The sequence below is a fragment of the Microcaecilia unicolor genome, chromosome 13 (genome assembly GCF_901765095.1).
Source record: "Microcaecilia unicolor chromosome 13, aMicUni1.1, whole genome shotgun sequence".
NCBI classification, from domain to species: domain Eukaryota; kingdom Metazoa; phylum Chordata; class Amphibia; order Gymnophiona; family Siphonopidae; genus Microcaecilia; species Microcaecilia unicolor.
The window spans coordinates 70902248-70923929 of NC_044043.1; the positions used below are offsets into that span (position 1 = coordinate 70902248).

Below are 21682 nucleotides of genomic sequence, written 5' to 3' on the forward strand. Positions count from 1 at the left end.
CAATTTCCTCTTTTTTATTTGTCATTGCAATTTTTTAAAATTTTTATCTTACTACTACTACTACTTATTGTTTCTATAGCACTACACAATGTTTGCAGTGCTGTACACTAAACATGTAAGAGACAGTCCCTGCTCAACAGAGCTTACAATCTAATCAAGACAGACAAACAGGACAAATGTGGGAATGATACATGGGTACAAGTGAATAGAAGTTAAAAGCAGCCTCAAAAAGGGGGGCTTTTAGCCTAGATTTTAATACAGCCAGAAACGGAGCCTGACGTACTGACTCAGGAAGTCTATTCCAGGTATACGGTGCAGCAAGATAAAAGGTACAGGATTTGGAGTCTTCAGGACATTTTAAAAAATGCATAGCTAGACATCATTCTTTAACAGTAATTTTTGTCAAATGTTATACATATCTGTACAGTTAGTGTCAAGGTGGTCTCCCCAGACATTCATAAGTGTTCCATAAGTGCGGCTGAATATCTGGATTGGAGCCAGTCAGCGAGTATTATGACGTAGAAGTGGCTCCAACCCAGATAACTCCCTCTGAAAATTGACCTATGCTTCCAAGCATCTTATTTATACATATACATATATGGAGCAACTTCATTAGTGCCTATTTGATCAGGTAAATTGTTGTTCTACATCTCAAGTTGTTTATAGAATTACTCCAATGAGAACAGTTTCCAAAAAACATTTATCCAAGTCATTTGAGATTTGAAAATGGCTCATCTTCCCAATGGGCAAGGCCAGTTAAATTATGAGCTCTTATAGGCAACAAGGATGGTAGTCGCATCTCCCAGAAGGTATCAGAGGATGTCCCCCCCCCCTTCCAACTCTAGTACTGTCATGAGCACCCAACTCCATGACAGTTACTCCTAGAGCCAATGCAAGCATACCAGATGCCATAGGTGACCCTTCAGCCTCCCCCCCCCCCCACCCATTTTCTTTCCAGTCCCTTTCCTCTCACAATTTTGATAATTAAACTCAGCAATTATGACCATCCCACCCTGAACAATTGTGTTTTAAAAAATATCATTGGGCATCATACTTTTAAATATTAAACTTTGTTTCATATATATCAGCGGCACCCAAACAGCAGCCCATGTGCCAAAAGCGGTCTGCTTGACCTTGAGATTTTTAGCAAAGCATAATTTTTACCAAATTAGCCAGCACATGTGATTTTGAAGCGTTGCAGAGCTATTTAATAGATATAAAGTCACAATTTCAGAAGAGATTCATGGATTTTGATGTATATGAATCATATTATTATAACAGATTGAAATATTCATGGGGCCTACTATTTAACAAATTAATGGATCCTAATCATATAGCCCACTGTTGAAAAAACTTGGACTGTCCTGATATATCTGTACATTAAAACAGCAGTTTCCAAAAACCATTTGAAAACTGCCCCCCCCCCCCCCCCACTGGGTAAAAATAAGGGCTGATTGTTCATTGATTTCGTGTGATTGTAGCTGCTCTTTCCCATCGCCTTAAGCTGCCAATCGAGATGACCACTTATTCTGCCTTATGGTTAAGCTGGATTTGGTAACCCTTCTCTAGCAAGTAACTTCAGTGCAGGGCCTGCCAGTCTTCATGTGCTGACAGGCCCTGCAGAGTGCCACGCGCTCCTTCTGCAGGCCCTGCCAAGGAGGTGAATTTAGTGAGGAAAGAGGGACATTTATCTCTGCTTAGCCTAAAAGGAGGACACACCCTGGGGAGGTAGGCATGTGTATTCTGGAACTGCTGCCCATTAATCTCACCTCCTTTTAGTGCCTTTCCTCTCAAATGCCCCCATCTTCACTCAGAATTTATATCCCTCTTTTGCTAAGGCATTATCTAGTAGTTTCCATCTGCTTCCTTTTAGGCACAGTTTAATCAGATCCAGACCTGGGATCTGGCACCCTGAGTCTTCCTTCACATCCACCTGGGATTTACCTCCTATTTTATATTCATCTTCTCTCCCCTGCCCCGACATGCTTAGTCTGATCATCATAATGGTCCTGTCCTTCATCATAATAATGGTCCTGGCCTAGGTACTAATAAACACCAGAACTTCTACAGCCCTACAGTAATGGACCCTGAATCCGATCACACGATGTCACCCTTGAGCAATGCAGTCCACAAAAGCAGAACACGTCTTCTGTTCCAAAAAGGATTTTATTTCCAACACTTCAAAGTCAAACAATGCCCAACATGGCTATGTTTCACCTTCCTAGAGGCTACGTCAGGGGCTACAACTGTTAGGGTCCCAGTTATTTGTTAGTCCAAATTAGAAAAGCAGGAACTAGCAACTGAATGAGAAGATACTCTGCTAGTGAGTTGCTAATTCCTGCTTTTTTAAATTTGGACTAACAATTAACCTTAGGTGTAAGTGCCCTCTGGGACCCTAATAGTTTTAGCCCCTGAAGCAGCCTCTAGGAAGGTGAAATGTGGCCACGTCGGGCATTGTTTGACTTTGAAGTGGTGGAAATAAAACCCTTTTTAGAACAGATAACGTGTTCTGGTTCTGTGGACTGCTTTGTGCTGCTTGCAGACTATTGTTTCCTCGTCTGGACTTCCATCATTGAGCAATGGTCACTCTTCCCCAGGGCCTGTGAACTAGGGATGCACAGACCAAAAATTGTCCTCATTTACTTTCCTGTGTTGCTTATACACATTTTTGTTCTTTTTTTATTTTTTAAATCTTTTCATTTTGGGGGAAATGTTACGAACACTGAAATGCCAAAGAGAAAGTGGGAGGTTGAACCACAATCTTAAATGAAAACAATTTATTGATAAGGACTCAACACAACATTATGTTTTTGCAGCTAGCAGGCTCATTTTCGAAAGACGACGCCCATCTTTCGACACAAATCGGAAGATGGGCGTCCTTCTCACAGGGTCGTTCAAATCGGTATAATCGAAAGCCGATTTTGGACGTCCCCAACTGCTTTCCATCGCAGGCATGGCCAAAGTTCAAGGGGGCGTATCAGAGGCGGGACTTAGACGTGCCTAACACATGGACATCCTCGACCCATAATGGAAAAAAAAGGGCGTCCCTGACGAGCACTTGGACGACTTTACCTGGTCCTGTTTTTCTTACGACCAAGGCACAAAAAGGTGGCCTAAATGACCAGATGAGCACCGGAGAGTATCGGGTATGACCTCCCCTTACTCCCCCAGTGATCACTAACCCCCTCCCACCCTCAAACAACATCTTTCAAAATATTTTTTGCCAGCCTCAGATGTCATACTCAGCTCCATCACAGCAGTATGCAGGTCCCTGGAGCAGTTTTAGTGGATGCAGTGCACTTCAGGCAGGTGGACCCAGGCCCATCCCCGTCCCTACCTGTTACGTTTGTAACCCACCAGAAACCCACATCTAGGTGCCCCCCTTCACCCATAAGGGCTATGGTAGTGGTGTACAGTTGTGGGTAGTGGGTTTTAGGGGGGTTTGGGGGGGCTCAGCAGACAAGGTAAGGGAGCTATGTTCCTGGGAGCATTTTATGAAGTCCACTGCAGTGCCCCCTAGGGTGCCCGGTTGGTGTCCTAGCATGTCAGGGGGACCAGTGCACTACAAATGCTGGCTCCTTCCATGACCAAAGGGCTTGCATTTGGTCGTTTCCGAGATGGGTGTCCTTGGTTTCCATTATCGCCGAAAATCAGAAACGACAAAGTCTAGGGACGACCCTAAGGACAACCTAAATTTCAAGATTTGGGCATCCCCGACCGTATTATCGAAACGAAAGATGGACGTCCATCTTATTTCAATAATACGGGTTTCCCCGCCCCTCCATTGGGACATTTTGTGAGGACGTCCTCAACAAAACTTGGGCGTCCCTTTCGATTATGCCCCTCCACGCCTTCCTCAGGTGTTTGTATGAATAGGGGAATGAATGAACATCAATAGTCCTGGTTTGATGGGATGCAAATTAGTCTTTACAAAGACCCTTGGACATGAGTAAATTGCATCAGTTTTAACAAAACTCATTTACGATTGTGGTTCTCCAGTCTCTGGGTGCTGTGGTCAACTTCCCACTTTCTCTTTGGCTTTGGACTTTTCCGTGGGACTTTTGCGTTCTCCAATTTGCAGATTCTCATGAACAGTGAAGTGTAACAGGCATTTGCCATGTTGTTTCAAATGAATGCACATTCCTACTGTGAACATTGTCTTTGCAGCCTCAGTCTGCCCAGGAAGCAAAAGACCTGACAGAGGGACTGAAGCAGGGTCCTTCTGCATAACAGCACACATTGCCAGCTTCTGACCACCAGTCTTCCTCAAAAGTTCATCCTATCTTCTACATACTAAGTCAATATCTCCTATCACTCAGATCCTTGTTCCTGTAACTACCTTCATTTTCCTGCATGCACTCCTGATGTTTAAACTTCCATCGTAGTGCATTGTGGAATCTAAAGGCAGAGCTATTGGAAAGGGTGGGCTAACCAGGACAAACCACAATGCTCAGACTTCCCTTTTGCTTAAGCCTATGAGTCCGCAAACACATGAACCCAAAAGAGAAAAGGAATGCTGAAAATAAAACCTTTGCCTGCCTGGGACTCCATTTTGTCCAGCTTCTGCCCTGTCTGTGCCAAAAATCTCCTTGTAGATACTGGGTTATTTGCAACCTCTAGTAGTCTGTCTCCTTTTCTTCCCAATATATTATGAACTTCCTTGTCTAATGCACCCTTAAAGGACAGCATTAAAAAGTGCACCTAAACGCAAAATCTTTGGTTCTTTTTACCCAGACTGTACATCAGTTTTCAAATGGAAAAAGTTACCTTTGAAAACTGATTCCTAAGAACAGAAGAAAAACCATGCCGAGTCAGACCAAGGTCCATTAAGCCCAGCATCCTATCTCCGATAGTTGCCAGAACAGTTCTCACGTGCCCAGAAAATCCCAAGTGAGGAAAAGGATGTGTATGAACCTGCCCCAACTATTTTAGTGAATAATTTCTCAGTGAAACCTGGATTTACAAAAGTTCAAATGTAAGTCTAGCCTACTCCAACCCCAGTGCCTCCAGGAATACCACCTCAACATGTCGGTAAATTTAGATACATAGTTTAATTTACCTGAAGAAAAGATGGATAATGTTTAAAATCCTAAAGTGCCTTTATAATGTTTATGTGAATCTGTATTCTCTACTGTATATGTTGTACAGGTCACGAAGGAGAGGGAATCCAAAAGAACACAAGCATAGATAGGGATGGGCTAGAGTGTAAATTTCAAGGGGCATCAGAACCTTTAGTACAAGAAGAGTGCTGGGCAGACTTCTACGGTCTGTGCCCTGAGAATGGCAAAGACAAATCAAACTCAAGTATACATCTAAAGTATTGCATACCATGTAAAATGAGTTTATCTTGTTGGGCAGACTGGATGGACCATTCAGGTCTTTATCTGCTGTCATTTACTATAAGCAAATGTGAGCAGCGGAAGAAGCACAAGGAGCCTTTAATAAACTATAGGTGTGACGCCCCCACTCTTAATCAGACCTGACACGGTCCGTATTTCGGTGAAAGCACCTGCATCAGGGGTCTAATGGTGGTATTAGAGTCCAAAAGGTATCAATCATCCAGTGGAAAGGTACAATCTTCTCTTGAAAAAGACAAATCTGCTTGAGACTTAATTAAGAAAATTGTACCTTTCCACTGGATGATTGATACCTTTTGGACTCGAATACCACCATTAAACCCCTGATGCAGGTGCTTTCACCGAAATACGGACCATGTCAGGTCTAAATAATGAAGTATAGTTGTAACACCCTCACTCTTAAAGGCTCCTTGTGCTTCTGCAGCTACTCTCTTTCACTTATGTTGTACAGGCATCATTTCTAAGTTACCATATAATAAAAGAGTTCCTGCTCTTATTTGCACTCATTTTGTGAACACTGAGCTATAAATAAAAGACAAACTCCTTTTACCTACATCACTGTCAGACCGTGGCCTAGGCTGAAAGTACACTATGCTTACTCATTCTAAAAGAAAAGAGATAAAATACATTCCCACCCCAAAACAACAATGTTATACATATATTTTTGGAAAAGCATGAACATTATTCTACAAACAACGCTGTGTTCTCGCTCCAGACGGTCCTTGTCCAGCTGGAAAACACTGATACAATTGGTCAGTTCCTACTAGTGATACAAAATCATATTGAACATTAGTTCCATGAATGTAAGTGATTCAATGTTAATTTGTGCTGTCAAAGCCGGCTCAGCTCAGCAAGAGCTGAAGCACAGGTGCCCCACTAATAATAAAAATCACAGTGCTAAAAAGGAGAGCTTCATTCGTCGTGTATGCAACTGTTCTGTGACTTTCTACATTGTCTGGATTATTTTTACATATTTTCCTGCACAGAGAAATTTCCATACAAAGCTTAGAGTGTGTTCTTATGGTTAAATACTTAATGTTATCTAGTACAGGAAAAGAAACCCTGAGCTGTGTGCTGCACCTGACTGAGTGTGTGAACAATGATTTCATCACCAAACTGAGCTGATATGAGTCAAAGGTCATGCAAGAGCTAAACAGAACCCATCACAAGCTCCTTTTTACAGAGTAACTTTCATCATCAGAGGGGCTTTGTATAATTCTATGAACAGTGCAACCCCTAACCCAGCGCAAAGAAAGGCAAAATCAAACAGAAAGGTACAAGTGTGAAAAGCGGCTGTGAAAAATCTTGTCTTTTCTACATGTATGTAACATGGAAATGGCTCTTAAGAAGCACACATCTCTTCCTTGCATCTGAGCTTCAGCTCTGGACCAGCCAGCAGCTTCCAAGTCTTCATTTGCAATATTCCTTCCTAAACTCTGGAGACAAAGAAGAAAACTGTTAGTAGAGGACTGCACACCACCCCGATTTACCTCTGCTGATGCCACTGCTAGTCTACATGGTGCTGGAGTCCACTCTGGCCTCTTCCCTTTTTGTACTTTGCTGAAATCTCTACTGTCCTTTTCAGCCCCTGCATTTTGCTGGAGTCTCACTAGCACTTTTCACAGCTTCAGCCAATTGATCCAGGGAGTGATCATAAGTTTTCACATGGGACCCCAGGGTGCATTTCACTGAGCCGGAGGGCAGGCCTAGAAAAGGACACTCCTAAGCCAGCTGAGGCAGCCAGTTTCTGCATCTCTTCTTCCTGAACCCTGTCATTTCTAATGACCACTTGTAAACTGTGGTTTCAGGATGAGAACTCAAATACAAAGAATGATGCCTTTCATACTGTCTCTTCATCGGCAGCATGAGAGAAGGTTCCAAACAAGGAGAAACAATATGTAACCAGTACTTAGTGGTAAGGGAAAGTGGCGGGTTTACAAGACATTACCTTTGTCTAAGTCAATGTTCTTTGCAGGCAGGAGCTTGTCCAGCCCAGCCTTCTCCTTCAGAATGTTATTTTTGTAATCTGTACAGAGGAAAGATATTTATATCAGTTTCCTGAAGTTTCTGCGTTGCTACTATTCTGCCAGGGGTGTCCCTTATAGCCAAATCTATTGTGCACAAAGCTTGAGCACAAAGCCAGGGTTGCCAGGTTTAAATAAATTTTCCGACCCCAAACCAGTTCAAAGCCCGTCCAAAACCGCACACCCCCGCCCCCGCCGTCATCAGCTCCGCCCCACCGTCACCAACTCCACCCACGTCACTGACGTCGTTAACACATCGTTAACACGTCATTGACACGTCCTAACCACGCCCCCCGCAGGGCGAGAAAACCCACCGCTGGCGGAGAAAAAACAACCCACCCAACGAAATTAAAAACCGCCCAAAAAACCGCGACCCGCAGTGGGCAAAAATGTCCCGCAGTGGGTTGCGGAAAGCTGCCCAATTGGGCGGGAAAACCGCCCATCTGGCAACTTTGCACAAAGCATGGAAGGCGACAAGGCCGTCCCCTTTACTCTTCCTCCACAAGCATCAGGTGCCCCAGCTTGGCTCTGACTGGTTGCCCAAGTGTCATCTGCTTTCCCACTGGTCACCGTTTCTACTCTTAAGTACAAACTGGAAACAACAACCTGCTTCTGGCTGGAAATCTTATTGTTTTTAGTCAGCAAAAAAGTGTCTGGTGTGACTCAGATGTGTTGCGACACACACACACACATATGTAAAGCAAAACAATAATAAAATCATGGAAATGGCATTTGTGTCTGTTGCTCAATTGAAAGGTGAGCAAGTCAATGTATACATAGAAAACGGAGTAAAATACACTATGGTTTCTTCTTCTGTACAGAAACACATATATCCCCTCATTCTATAACCTTCCACACTCATTTTTATACTTAGTGTGCATAAGTTATAAAATAGTGTCAGCTGTGCATGCAACTTAATGTAACCATTAGTTGCTAATTGGCAGTAACAGCTGATTATTGGCTATAATTGGAATTAACTAGGGCTAATTGGTACTAATTAGCAGTTACCCGTGTTACTAGCATTAGTTGGTATTCTATAAATTGCCTTCCCAAAATCTATTGCACCCAACTGCAAGGGGATGTGGTCCTAGAGGTTATACAGATTATACAATATCAGACAGTTACACAAATGAGCGTTTACACCAGCCTTTGACATGGTCCATGTGGCCTTCTATAACAGCAACTGCACATCCAATTGCTATTACTGAAGTCATGCTTAGCGCACATCTATAGAGAATTATCCCTGTATTGTCAATGTATGTTGTGTGTACTGCACATACACAAGTTTGTTTGATAAAAGATTGAAAGAGGACAATGGGAATGTTCTCCATTTACAGCAAAGGTGTCCAACATCAATCCAAGAGGGCCACAATCCAGTTGGGTTTCTGGGATTTCCCCAATGAATATGCATGAGATCTATTTGCATGCACTGACTCCATCGTATGCAAATAGATCTCATGATAGTGAAAATCTTGAAAACCCGACCTGGCGAGGGCCAAGGTTGGACACCCCTGATTTATAGCTTTGCATTGGTGCTCCCCTTCCTCCACCTTGGATTTGACTGTTGGCCTCTCACATGGTTCCAACTTATCAGCTAGATTAAGGCTGCTTTGAGACCTCTCCCTTGCACCCAGCATTAAAAAAAGAAAACAATGGCTCAGTTACACCAGTGAATGAAGGATAAGTATCCACAGCTCATGCAGCATCTGACACCTAAAAGGCTTTATATCTAAATGCTATCCCAAATATCTATTTGAAGTCTTGCATGTTGGAGGTTATTTTAGAGCTATTTGTGGCAAATTGTGATCATAGATGAGAGAGAAAGTGACCTATCCAAGGATACATGGATTTGAAATGAGGCTTTAAGTTAGCCCAGTGGCTTACTGGGATGCAGAGAACTTCAAGTGCCCCAAAAGATGTATCTCTAAATATTCCCTAATTGAGTAACACTTCTCTACCAATTGCTTTGAAACTCTGGTTTTGGATGGATTCACAGGCCTTTACCATCCACACCTGCTTCTAGCACCCACCTAGCTGGATGTTTTCACTTTTGCAGAGATTCTGATCCATGGTCTCTAATGCATAGTCCAGATTCACTTCTTTACTAAAAAAGCAGAACCACAGGGTTAACAACATGCATAAGCTTTAACTGTTAAAAATAAAATAAAGAAACTGTATTTGGAAGGATTTCATTTAATACAAAGTCTTATAGCCCACTACTTTTGGCCTTAAGACCGTACAGATGGATAACGGCAAAAATATATATATAACGATAATAAAACTCATTCAAAAACCCTTTCCCTCCCTCCCCATATCCAGGGCTACCGCTGTCCCTCCATTCGAGCCACCGCCACTCCGTCCCACCCCACCCATTTGGGCCACCACCCCTTCCCCCACTTCCTCCCCACTTGGGCAGCCACTGTCCTCCGCCCTCTCCCAGTCAAAGAAATATATGACTTTGGAGATAAAAATGTCATAAGATAATATAAAAAAAGAAAGTGTGAAAAAAGAATTCGGATTGATGAAGATATAAGGTGATAAACCTATGTCCATGTTTTCCAAAGCCGAAGGCTTCAGTGGAAGTTCACCTCTGAAGACCCGTTTATCTAATTAGATGTTTATTAGATTTAAACAGCAGCATCTTTCATATAGAACATTTATATGTACACACACATGTACATATAACCTCACAACACCCTTAGCTTTTCAGTTAACCAAGAAACAGCTGGCAGAGGTGGGTAAGATACTCACTCCTCAGACTTCCTGACATCATACCCAAAGCCTGAATGGAAATGAAAAGAGAGTTCCAGTTAGACCAAACAAATGTTCTGGAATGACAAACGGTTCTTCTTACACTGCACTTACCAAGAGGTGAAGAGGAGAGGGGGCCAGGGTAGGAGTGGGGCAGCAAGAGAATTAGAGGTTGGAGAAACGAAGCACAGTGCCAGAGTGAGCCCAAGGCTGTGTCTCTTTACTTTGAGAAAAGCAAGCTGAACATGAGCTGCTAACTAAAATAATACAGATTTGCTAGGTCTGCTTTTTCTTTGCTTCAGAACATTTCTGCCTTTAAAACATCCCCGTTTTTCATTCAGGCTTTTTTTTTCATTGTCCGAGGCACAGTTTCTCCACCCAGTCAGGGCACACCTATCCAGTCAGATTTTCAGGATATCCGCAATAAATATGCATAAGATAGATTTGCATACCAAGGAAGTAGCGTATGCAGATCTCTTTCATGCATATGCATTGTAGATATTCAGAAAACCTGACTGGATGGGTGTGCCCTGAGGACTGGGATGAGTAACTCTGGAATATCTAATATTGCTGCAATATTAGATGTTTCTATGGTTATGAATCTAAGTAAATCAGGAATCTGCTGTATACTAAAACTGCTCATAACCCCAGCACATGAACCCATATTAAATGTGTATCTTCTGGATGCCCTTTAGACTGGCTAAACTGCAGTTAACCTCACTTTGCTTTCTCTTTGGCTGGGATCCCAGCATAGGTTTTATGCCAGAGGTTCTCAACCCAGTCCGGTTTTCAAGACATCCTTAATGAATATGCATAAGATAGATTTGCATACAGTGGAGGTAGTATCCATGCAAATGTATCTCATGTACATTCATTAGAGAATTCCTGAAAATCTGGTCTGTTTATGGCGCTCAAGGCCTAAACTCCTGCATCTCTGATCTAAGCTATGAGCTGAAGATGGTCTCTATATTCTTTTGGTTAAGACTGAGAATCTCTACAGTATAGGCGATGGGGGTGGGTAGCATGGGGGAGTTTATGCCTTGACAGCCAAACCCAATGGGGAATGAAAATATTACATCTGTGGACAAAACAAGATTAAAGCTCATGTTCAAAACCAGGCTTGCCTGCTGAGACATGTAGGAGATTGGATAGGCCAATCAAATATATTTACGCCAATAGAGGTGGAGCGAGAATATTTTGCCCCCTATGATGTTCTTACCCTCCTACATCTTGATCAAAGACAGATAAACGTTATCGACTGTTACAACCCATGCGCATGGCTTGGAGAAGGCTGGCTATCAACATGAGGGGCACACCAGCAACATCGGAACTGTTAGCACTCAGAGGAAACACGAATTTTGAGCCAGGGCAGAGTAATACTACAGTTATAAGATGGGGAAATAAAGGAATCACAAGGGTGGAGGACCTGATGGGACCAGAAGGGAACCTACTAACATTTGAGGAATTACGAGATAAGATAGGGAATACTTGGGGAGACCGCTTTGCCTATGCTCAGGTTAAGCATTACATTCTACATCTAAACCAGCATGCCCTAAGACTGAAACTTGGACATCTGGCAATTACATTTTTTCAAAACCTAGAGATAACGGGAATGACAGTTTCAACCCTATATAGAGCACTGATGTCACGCTATCCCCAAAATAATTTAGGATATATCATACAAAACTGGGAAAGAGACTCAGGGATGTCATTAAGAGGATGGGACATCGGGGCAACGCTGGGACGCATTCCGTCACTCACCATAGATGAGAGATTAGGAGAGTGCGGATATAGGGTGGTTATGCGGGCATATATGTCAGGGCAACAATGGGGACATATGAGGGCCACAAATGATACTAGATGTGTAAAATGCAATCATGCACCTCACAACCTATACCATGCTTTTTGGGGCTGCCCAAGGGTGCGTGCCTTTTGGAGACAAATCCAGAGTTATCTAACTAAAATAACACAGGTCTCAGTAGGTGGAACCTGGGATCATTATGTCTTAGACACACAAGCAGCTTTTGCGACCCAGGCGAAAGGAAATAGAGTTTGGTGCCGCAAGGTATGTTTAGTGGCACGCAAGACTATTCTACAGAAGTGGATAGACCCGGATCCACCGGTGTATTGGCACTGGAGGAACCAGATACATGAGTTGGCCACCTGGGAAGCCAGAGAGGCGAAGGGAGCCCCGAAAAGAAAAAAATAGTTCATGTCAATATGGGGCCGATATATATAAGGACTTAGTCCACTGGGCGAAGTTTGCTCCTTAATCTATTGTGAGTTGCCTTGGCAGTACACATGGTCTGAATGTTTAAACCCACTATCCCCAATATTTGTTAGCACACACAGAGGGAAGGGGGGAGAGAGGGAAGGAGGGAGGGTGGAAGAGAAGGTAGGGAGGAGGGGGGGGGGGAAGTATATAAAAATTTGATGATGGTTTGTTCAATACTTATATGTGAAGTTCCACTATACTGTTGAAGCTTTATATTTTATGGTATCTATTATACCATGTTTATTTCCTCATCAATAAAAATGTTGAAACATAAAGCTCATGTTCAAAAACTAAACTCCTGCCTATGCCACCTGCCATGCCCACTCACCTCTCTTGCGCCGCCTACGGGTGATGAGAACTACAGCTGCCAGCAGGATGAGGAAGAGGAGGAGGGTGGCCAGGATGTAGCCCAGCTGCTGAATGAAATGCATGCGGCTCTCAGGAATGATGACATTGATCACCTTGTGCTCTTTCCCCACATTCGAATCTGGAATGAAGAAATGCAGTGAGCAGCAGTGCGGAGCTTCAGAATGTTATTCATGGCTGAGCCTGAGCTCTGTCCCAGCACAGTGCCTGAAGCAGGCATCATACAACACACGAAGCGGTTTTCTACACAGTCTTATTAGTGTTATCATCAAAGGTTTGACCAAAGAAAGAGTTTGAATAAAGTAAGCCATGTAAGTATACTTATATCTGTAAAAATATAGTTTGGTAAACAGATCACAGCGCTGCGTATGCCTTATAGCACTATAGAAATGCTAAATAGTAGTAATAGTAGTAGTAGTAGGCCTTATTATTGGACTAGAGCAGGGTTTTCAACCCTATGGACATACCTGGACAGTCAGGTCTTCAGGACACCCACCATGAATATGCATGAAATAAATTTGTATACAATGGGAGTAGTGCATGTAAATTTATCTCGTGCATATTCATTGTGGATATCCTAAAAACCTAACAGGTTGCGTGTGTCCAAGGACTGGGTTGAGGACTCCTGGTCTAGGTTTACCAACTTGCTCCAGGTCATCAGGAGCAGAGTGAGCCATTCCTACTGTAACCCAGGTCTCGCCACCACTAGCTCAGGTCCAAAACCCCTACCTAGGTCACAGGGATAAGTTGCACACTTTTCTCTCTGGACGCAGTGCCACAGGGGATCACAAACACACCGCACTCAAATTCCAATTTGCCTACAGTTGAGCTTGGAAGTGGGTCAATGGCCCGGAATAGAGATCCGGGGCTTGGGAACTTGAGAGACTTAACGGTGATACCTTTCTCAGTCTAAGAGCAAGTGTTCTCATTCTCACACCAGAAAAAAATCTTCATGCCAGCGGTTTTCATTTAATGCAAGATAACTTTACTGGAACTTCTACAACTGGCAGTCAAACACTTCAGAACTCTTTATATACTCTGTTCAATCCAATATCATTCTGGATGACCTTAGCTACTCTTCTGCACCCTTTGAAGGTTCCACTACTGTACATATTTACACTAACTTCTATCCTTACCCATGATGTCATGCCAGAAATAACCCCAAAGCTGCTGCTCCTGCATTCGATATCAATCTAACTCTTTCAGGCACAGACCCTGTAGGCTGTCCTTCTTCCAGCAATGCACCTCGCAGGGCTGTGCCCCGGCCTTGAATAGGCTTCCCCTGCTTCCAGGCTGGATTCCCCTTATCCACCTGATGCTCTGTCTCCTTCTCAGTTGCCATTTACTTAAGTAATAATTTTACCAATTTTTACTGCTCTTACCTAGTTACTTCTGATACTTGCAGTTAAAAGTGGCTGAGAGACCTAAACGATGAGTCCTCAGTAAACCAAATGAAACAGCAAAACCTGGAACACTATTTTGCTATTTCAAACCTTGTCACACAAACATTGGATCATCTCATCTTATTTATTTGTTACATTTGTATCCCACATTTTCCCACCTATTTCTAGACTCAATGTGGCTTACATAGTACCGGAGAGGCCTTTGCAGGCTCCGGTGTGAACAAATACGGGTGATGTTGTGGTAAGATCAAGTTCATGTGGCACAGCCACATTAGGGAATCAGAGAACGGAAGAGTTGTGTTATGTCCATTATGTGCTTTAGTTTGGTTGTGTTGCAGAGATTTGGCATTTTAAGTTGGATTGGTACAGTATGCCTTTTTAAACAGGTTGGTTTTTAGTGATTTCCGGAAGTTTAGTTGGTCGTATGTCGTTTTCAAGGCTTTTGGTAATGCGTTCCACAGTTGTGTGCTTATGTAGGAAAAACTAGATGTGTAAGTTGTTTTGTATTTAAGTCCTTTGCAGTTTGGGTAGTGCAGATTTAGATAAGATCGTGTTGATTCGGATGTATTTCTAATTGGTAAGTCGATCAAGTCTGTCATGTAACTCGGGGCTTCTCCGTAGATGATTCGTTCTTTGATTGGGAGCCAGTGTAGTTTTTCGGAGGGGTTTTGCGCTTTCAAATCGCGTTTTACCAAATATAAGCCTAGCTGCCGTGTTTTGAGCGGTCTGAAGTTTCTTTAAGGTTTGTTCTTTACATCCCGCATAAATTCCATTGCAGTAATCTAAGTGGCTTAGTACCATTGATTGTATCAGATTGTGAAATGTTTCCCTCGGGAAGAATTGCTTCACGAGTTTGAGTTTCCACATTGAGTGGAACATTTTCTTTGTTGTGGATGCCACTTAGCTCTCTAGTGTTAAGCTACGGTCCATTGTAACGCCGAGGATTTTCAAGCTGTCTGAGATAGGAAGGGTGTGATCTGGGGTGTTGATACTTGTAGGGATGTCCGCACTGTGTTGGCATGAGAGGATGAGACAATGAGTTTTTTCTTTATTGAGTTTTAATTGAAATGCATTTGCCCATGAATCCATGATGTTCAGGCCGAGCTGGTGATTTCTGTCAGTTTGGTTTTGTAAGGAATGTATATTGTGACATCATCTGCATATATGAAAGGGTCAAGGCCATGGTTGGATAAGGACTTGGCAAGTGGGGTCATCATTAAGTTAAATAGGATCGATGATAGCGGTGATCCTTGTGGTACTCCACAGTCTGCTTTCCACGGTGATGATATGTTTGAATTTGATTTTACTTGATATGTTCTTGTGGTTAGGAAGCCCTTGATCCAGTTAAGTATGTTTCCACCAACCCCGAACTTATCTAGTAATCTTATTAATATATTATGGTTTACCATGTCGAATGCACTAGACATGTCGAATTGGAAGAGAAGGATGGTTTTGCCTGTTGCTATTTTCTGCTTGAATTTGGCTAGAAGAGTGAGTAATACTGTTTCCGTGCTGTGGAGGGAGCGAAAGCCTGACTGTGATTCGTGTAATATTGAGAATTTGTTTATGTAATCTGTAAGTTGTTTGGTTACCATGCTTTCCATCAGTTTGACCACCAAGGGGATAGATGCTACTGGACGGTAGTTAGTGATTTCATTTTGTTTTTTTCTTGGTATTTTTTGGCATTGGGGTGAATAGGATATTGCCATTTTCCTTATAGAAGAGGCCTTGCTGAAGCATGAAATTTAGGTGGGATGTGAGGTCTGCTATGAAGCGGTCAGGGGCGGATTTCATTAGGTAGCTGGGACAGGTATCTAGTTTACAGTGAATGTTGGAAAAACCTACTAATCACCTGGGTAACTGTTTCGACGGTAAGGAGGGCAAAGTTTAACCAGGTCTGATCTGCTGGGTATTCTCCAATGGTTGGGTTCAATTCATTAAGGAAGTTTTCAATGTTGGTGTTGTTCTGAGGTAACGTATTGCTTAGGTTTACAATTTTTTCATTGAAGTACTTCACAAGTTTATCTGCAGATGGGATGTCTGTATTCATGGTAGTGACCAAGTTGGTGTCTAGGAGTTTGTTCATGAGTTAGTATAATTTCTTCATGTCTTTGTAATATGTCCCTATTTTGGTTTTATAGTATGATCTTTTGGTCTGTCTTATTGCATATTTGTATTTTCTTTGTATTTGTTTCCATGTGTTGAGTGTATGTTCATCTTTTGTTTTATTCCATGCTCGTTTGAGTTTCCTGGTTTGTGTTTTTAACTTCTTCAGTTCATCGTTGAACCATGGTGTCGAGTTATGCTTTCGTGGGGTTCTTGTTCGTAAGGGCGTAATTTCATCTAGTATGCTTTTGCATCTTTTGTCCCATTCTATGAGGTAGTATATGGAGTTTGTTTGTGTTGCCCATTCGTTATTATATATTATTTGCCAGAATGTTTTTGTGTCTACTTGACCTCTTGTGCTGTAGGATGTGTGTTCTAGTATTCTTCTTACGCCAATGTAGGGATAAGTTTAGTTTGTAGTGGTCAGTCCAGGGTGTCTCTGTCCATTTCATATTTGTTATTGTTAGGTTCTGGTCTGTTGAGAGTTTGTGTGAGATGAGATCAAGTGTGTGTCCTTTGACATGGGTTGCTTGCATTTGTGGCCATTTGAGATCGCATAAACAGAGAAATTCCTTTCATTCTTGTGCGTTGATAGAGTTCTTAAATTTTGGTGTTCAGGGAATACAGCCTGTGTGAACAGTAGAGTTGCTCATGCTTGTTGAACTGGTTACTAGTCTGCAGTCAAACAGAACAGTGATGAGTTTGGTCACTTTGAAGCGGAGATGAAGCTAGTAGCAAATTTTTGGTGAATAGACATATGTCTCTACCTTAATAGACTGCTGGATATCCCATGGAAAATTTTAAATTGGCATGACTATCCACTGGATTGATAGTCTGCTTGTCTAGCCTTAACACTGAAGAGTTTCCATACACTTATTTTATTTTTGTTACATTTTGTATCCCGTGCTGTCCCACTCATGGCAGGCAATGTAGGGTTAAGTGACTTGCCCAGAGTCACAAGGAGCTGCCTGTGCCGGGAATCAAACTCAGTTCCTCAGTTCCCCAGGACCAAAGTCCACCACCCTAACCACTAGGCCACTTGACATTCGTGCATCAGTTCTTGAAGATATTCAAACAGAGTTTGCCATCAGATGAAAAAATTGTTAGGTGGCTGATAAGGACAAGCTTTCACTGTAATTGGACAGCATGACAATGATAAAGATGAAGATCAAGTGATGAATTAGTATTAATACTAATGTAGATGAGAATGACAATGATAATGATGATGATAAGCATTCTTTGCTATAAGACAGTCAAGTTTTTCAGACAGAGATTCCTTTGATCAATACCTGCAGACCCAGTTAAATGGCATCAGTAATATTACGGCCTGGCCTGATTTGAAGGAACTTTTTATCAGATCGTTGAACCTTTTTAGCTGTGCTGGGTTAAAGATTCACAAGCACACTCACATGAGTGAGAGTCATTTTCAAAATTTAGTTTTACTAAAAGCGAAGTAGATTGAATTGCAGAGCAATAAAATTGTTGGGATAAAAATGTTAACAATAATTACATTCACTGTAGTTACAGTACTTTTACTTTTCACTCAAAATATTATATTAGGACATTGATTCCCAAACCTGGTCCTGGAAGCATCCCAGTCAGGTTTTCAGGATATCTACAATGACTATTCATGAGAGAGATTTGCATGCACTGCCTCCACTACATGCAAATCTATCTCAAAAATATTGACTGGCTGAGGTGCCTCCAGGATCAGGTTTTGGGAACCACAGTATTAGGCAGTAATTTTTTTTTACTTTCACTTAAGTAAATGTTTTAATGTGCTCTTAATTGTATTTTTACTTTTACTTAAGTACTTGACCTAGTACTTCAAACAACACAGCATACAACATCATTATATAAAAGTTATCATTGATTACCAGTAATGCAAAGAATTTAAGGTTTTGAAATTGGCACACACTGCATATTATTGTCAGCCACCTTTTTTTTTTTACATTTGTTGGCATTTCTTTGTATTCCAAGTAAGGCTCTAAGGTCTTCACAGGACCATAGAATACTCATGCCTGACATATCAGATTTTTAGGGAAATGGACCTGTAAGAGGGTTTTCTTTTATTTAGCACTTGTCAAGCTGCCTACCCATGGGTATAGGCCAAGTTTCCTCTCACTCTGCCACCCGCCCAGTCATCCATGTGGGCTGAGTCTCCAGTTGTGCACACTGTCCACTCATAAGCATGGAACAAATGTCTGATGGACCCTCCCCACAACATGGGGCAAACTTTGTCTGGGTCTTTACAGACCCAGAAACAACCCAAATCAAATCTCCTCATCCAACAGCATAAGTCCAAATAGTTAGTAGTTTGAGTATCAACAACAACAAAAAAAAATGTTCATAGCAATTGCACAATTAGCTCAAACAAATAACCAAGACAAAAAGGTCTCAGATTTGGCCTGCCCACCTGCCACCACCCACATAGCTTCACTTGCGACTACAACTGGCAAGAAAGACTCAATTTGGTTTTTCCAAAACACATTCAAAAACAAGGCACTTTGTGGGGAACAAAATAAATCCAACAGAAAAAAAACTCCCACAGGTAAAACAAACAATAGAGTTCCATACCTTCTGTCAGCATTGCCAGCTTCAGACTAGACTCTAGCATCCTTCCCTTTGGCCTCCTCACAGGGAGACTGAGAACTGCACTCACTTCCCTCTTTTATAGGGCTGTAGACTACTACCTTATGCACCACCCCTCCAGCCTGATTGGAGGCCCTGCTGATCCATGGATTCTATTGGAAGAGCCAGAGGACCTCCCTCTGACTGTCATGTGATCTCCCTGTTCTAGCTGTTTCTCTGGGAATTGATCTTGTGGTTCATACGGCTGCTGAATTCTATTTTCCCTTGTGAGACTGAAGCTGGATCTTTGATGTTGGTCCCCACCTTCACCTTTTCCTCCCAGGTTTGAGGTTTCTTATGGGACGGGACATAGACCCCGTCAAGGCATCATATTTGTGGAACTAATTGCCTAAAGAGATTCGAGGTGAAGCAGAGTTTGAAAAAAATTAAAGTGTTGCTAAAAACATTTTTATTTACTCAGGCTTTTGAAAATTGAGTGACTTCGGCGATGATGCATAACACATGTAACAGAATGCTAGTAGGCTGAGATTTTGTGATGAATGCTTTTATCTGTTGTCTGATTAGGCTTTTCTATCAAAGAAATGGCATTCCTTTTTCTTTATTTTTTAGATTGTTAAATGTAAGCCACTTTTTGATGAATAAGATAAGCGGTATATCAAATTTAATAAACAAAAACATCAGATGCCACCATCATCATGCAGATTCATATGCCAAGAAACCAGCACTGCCAGAGTGTTTGTAGATTTAAAAAGGCCTGGCTACTTTAGGAATGGAGGAATTTCACTGAGTGCAAAGCTTATTTAAGTAAATTACCAGCATAAGAATTATTACAGTGATACAACATAGCAGATTCTCTATCATCATTAATAATAATATTATGCTATATGATACAAATAATGTCTCATTAAAGTCTGTGCCATGGAATAATCCTCTTGGGCTTGGGGGTGGCTCTCTCTATGAGAATGTCAGTCTACAAGGTAGGCCAAAATGTATGTGAGCCTATTATGACTTCTTCTGTTGTCAATCCAGCTTTCCAGCATGCAAATTGCAGTCTCCTGGATTCTCTTCAAACTGGTGAGATGATGTCTCCCACTGACCACGTGAAATCCTGGGGCCTGAAGGTTTACAGGGTGGGGATCTCAACATTTACCATAATCTGTACAGTCTGTGCCGAGACATTCTGCTATGCAGCACCAAACCCATCAATTAATGCAAGTTACTTCATGAAAAGAGCAGTGATTAGCATTTTTTTAATTACAAGTATCAAAACCAGAAGCCTGCACACATTTGTGTAGCAAAGGGTTGCTGACCAATCCTTAAGAACCCCTAAAAATGTTTGGCTGTCGGATTAAGGAAAGTTGCAAATTACCTTGGTTTTTAGGCCATACATCTTATGAATATTCATTGTTGATAGACCCCCAAAATCCAAACCTTTTTACAGCCCTTGAGGGCCAGAGCTTGTGATGTCTGCTGGTAGAGTGACCATGTTGCATGTCCAGAGGGACAAGTCAAGCCAGTTCTGGTTTTACCCCAGTGAATGCAGGGAGATGCAGTTCTGATTTCCCTGTTGCATTCCCTAAGAAAATCCAAGGCTGTATCAACCTGCATGCAGTGGATTAAACCAGAAGTTGCTCAATGTACTCTCTCTTCAGCTAATCTAATCTTAAACTTATACACTGTATTCTTGGATCATCATCCTAATTATAGGGAATGTACCAGAATGATTTTAGGTCAGTTCTGGATTTAAGTCAACCCAAACTCATTCAGTGGGTAGAATCAGGGACTACAAATCCCACACTGCTTTGGGATGTTAAGCTCAAAACTAAGAATTGCTAAAAGTGTTTCCCAGTTTAGAACCTGCCATGTAATAAGTGTCGGGGTGGGGGTGGGGGGGGCAGGTGCTAGATGGCCTGACCGGAGTGGACGCATGTGATAGGAGCTCCTCCAATGACAGGCATTAACTTGAATTAAAATTGGTTACTGGATACACGCTTTTCATATTCCTGTATCCTTCTGTGTTGATTAACATCATCTCAGGTGAGATGGCTGAAAATAAAGTGGTGAAGTCTGACCCGTAATTCACTATTTCTTCTAGTCTTAAAAGGCCTAAAATGATACTTCTAATACCAGACAAAATGGCGGATAAGGAAAAGAACATAGCTCAAGATCTCATTTTGTCTGAAATATAGGCACTGAAAGATATGTTGAAGACTCAACTAGAATTAACCAAAGAAATCCAGAGGGAAATGGAACATCTCAACAATAAGTTTAACCTTTCCCTGCAAAAACTAGAAGAAATAAAAAAATGCAAAGCACAAATTGAGCCTTTTTTGACACAAGCTTCAAAATATTCTGATGATATCTAAAAAAATCCTACAAGCTGATCTGGAAGATCTCTCCAACAGAAACAGGAGATCGAATATTCAAATCCTTGGATTAGCAGAAACCTCTGAAGGATCAGACATGATCTCCTTTTTGTCAAACTGGCTTCCGACAATGTTAGGCCTCTCCTTTGACCCTGCCTTGGAAATTGAAAGAGCGTACCAGGTCCCCTTGAGGCCATTGAACAATAACAAGTACCCAAGGCCTGTAGTAACCAAACTACTTAGATATCGACATTTCTAATATTATATACCGCCTGACTGAAGAAACAGCTTCTTTTTCAGGGAAGAAAAATATTAATTATACCTGATCTTGCCAAAGCAACAGAGGCGAAGAGGAAAGCCTTTCTACCTCTTAGATCTGACTTTAATTTTCATGGCGCCAAATTTGGCCACTTATATCCCGCAAGAATGTTGGTTACAATTG

At 41.9% G+C, this 21682-nt stretch overlaps 1 protein-coding gene across 1 annotated transcript in view; it reads right to left on the minus strand.

Moving 5' to 3' along the window:
• Nucleotides 1–5997: 5997 nt before the first annotated feature.
• Nucleotides 5998–21682, minus strand: part of MXRA8 (matrix remodeling associated 8) — a 50464-nt gene continuing 34779 nt past the window's right edge. The window contains exons 6-10 of the mRNA XM_030185965.1: nucleotides 12736–12894; nucleotides 10133–10163; nucleotides 9412–9485; nucleotides 7306–7383; nucleotides 5998–6793 (exon numbers count right to left, since the gene is read on the minus strand). Coding sequence (XP_030041825.1) covers nucleotides 6768–6793; nucleotides 7306–7383; nucleotides 9412–9485; nucleotides 10133–10163; nucleotides 12736–12894 — 368 coding nt within the window. The 3' untranslated portion in view covers nucleotides 5998–6767. The remainder of the gene's footprint in view (nucleotides 6794–7305; nucleotides 7384–9411; nucleotides 9486–10132; nucleotides 10164–12735; nucleotides 12895–21682) is intronic.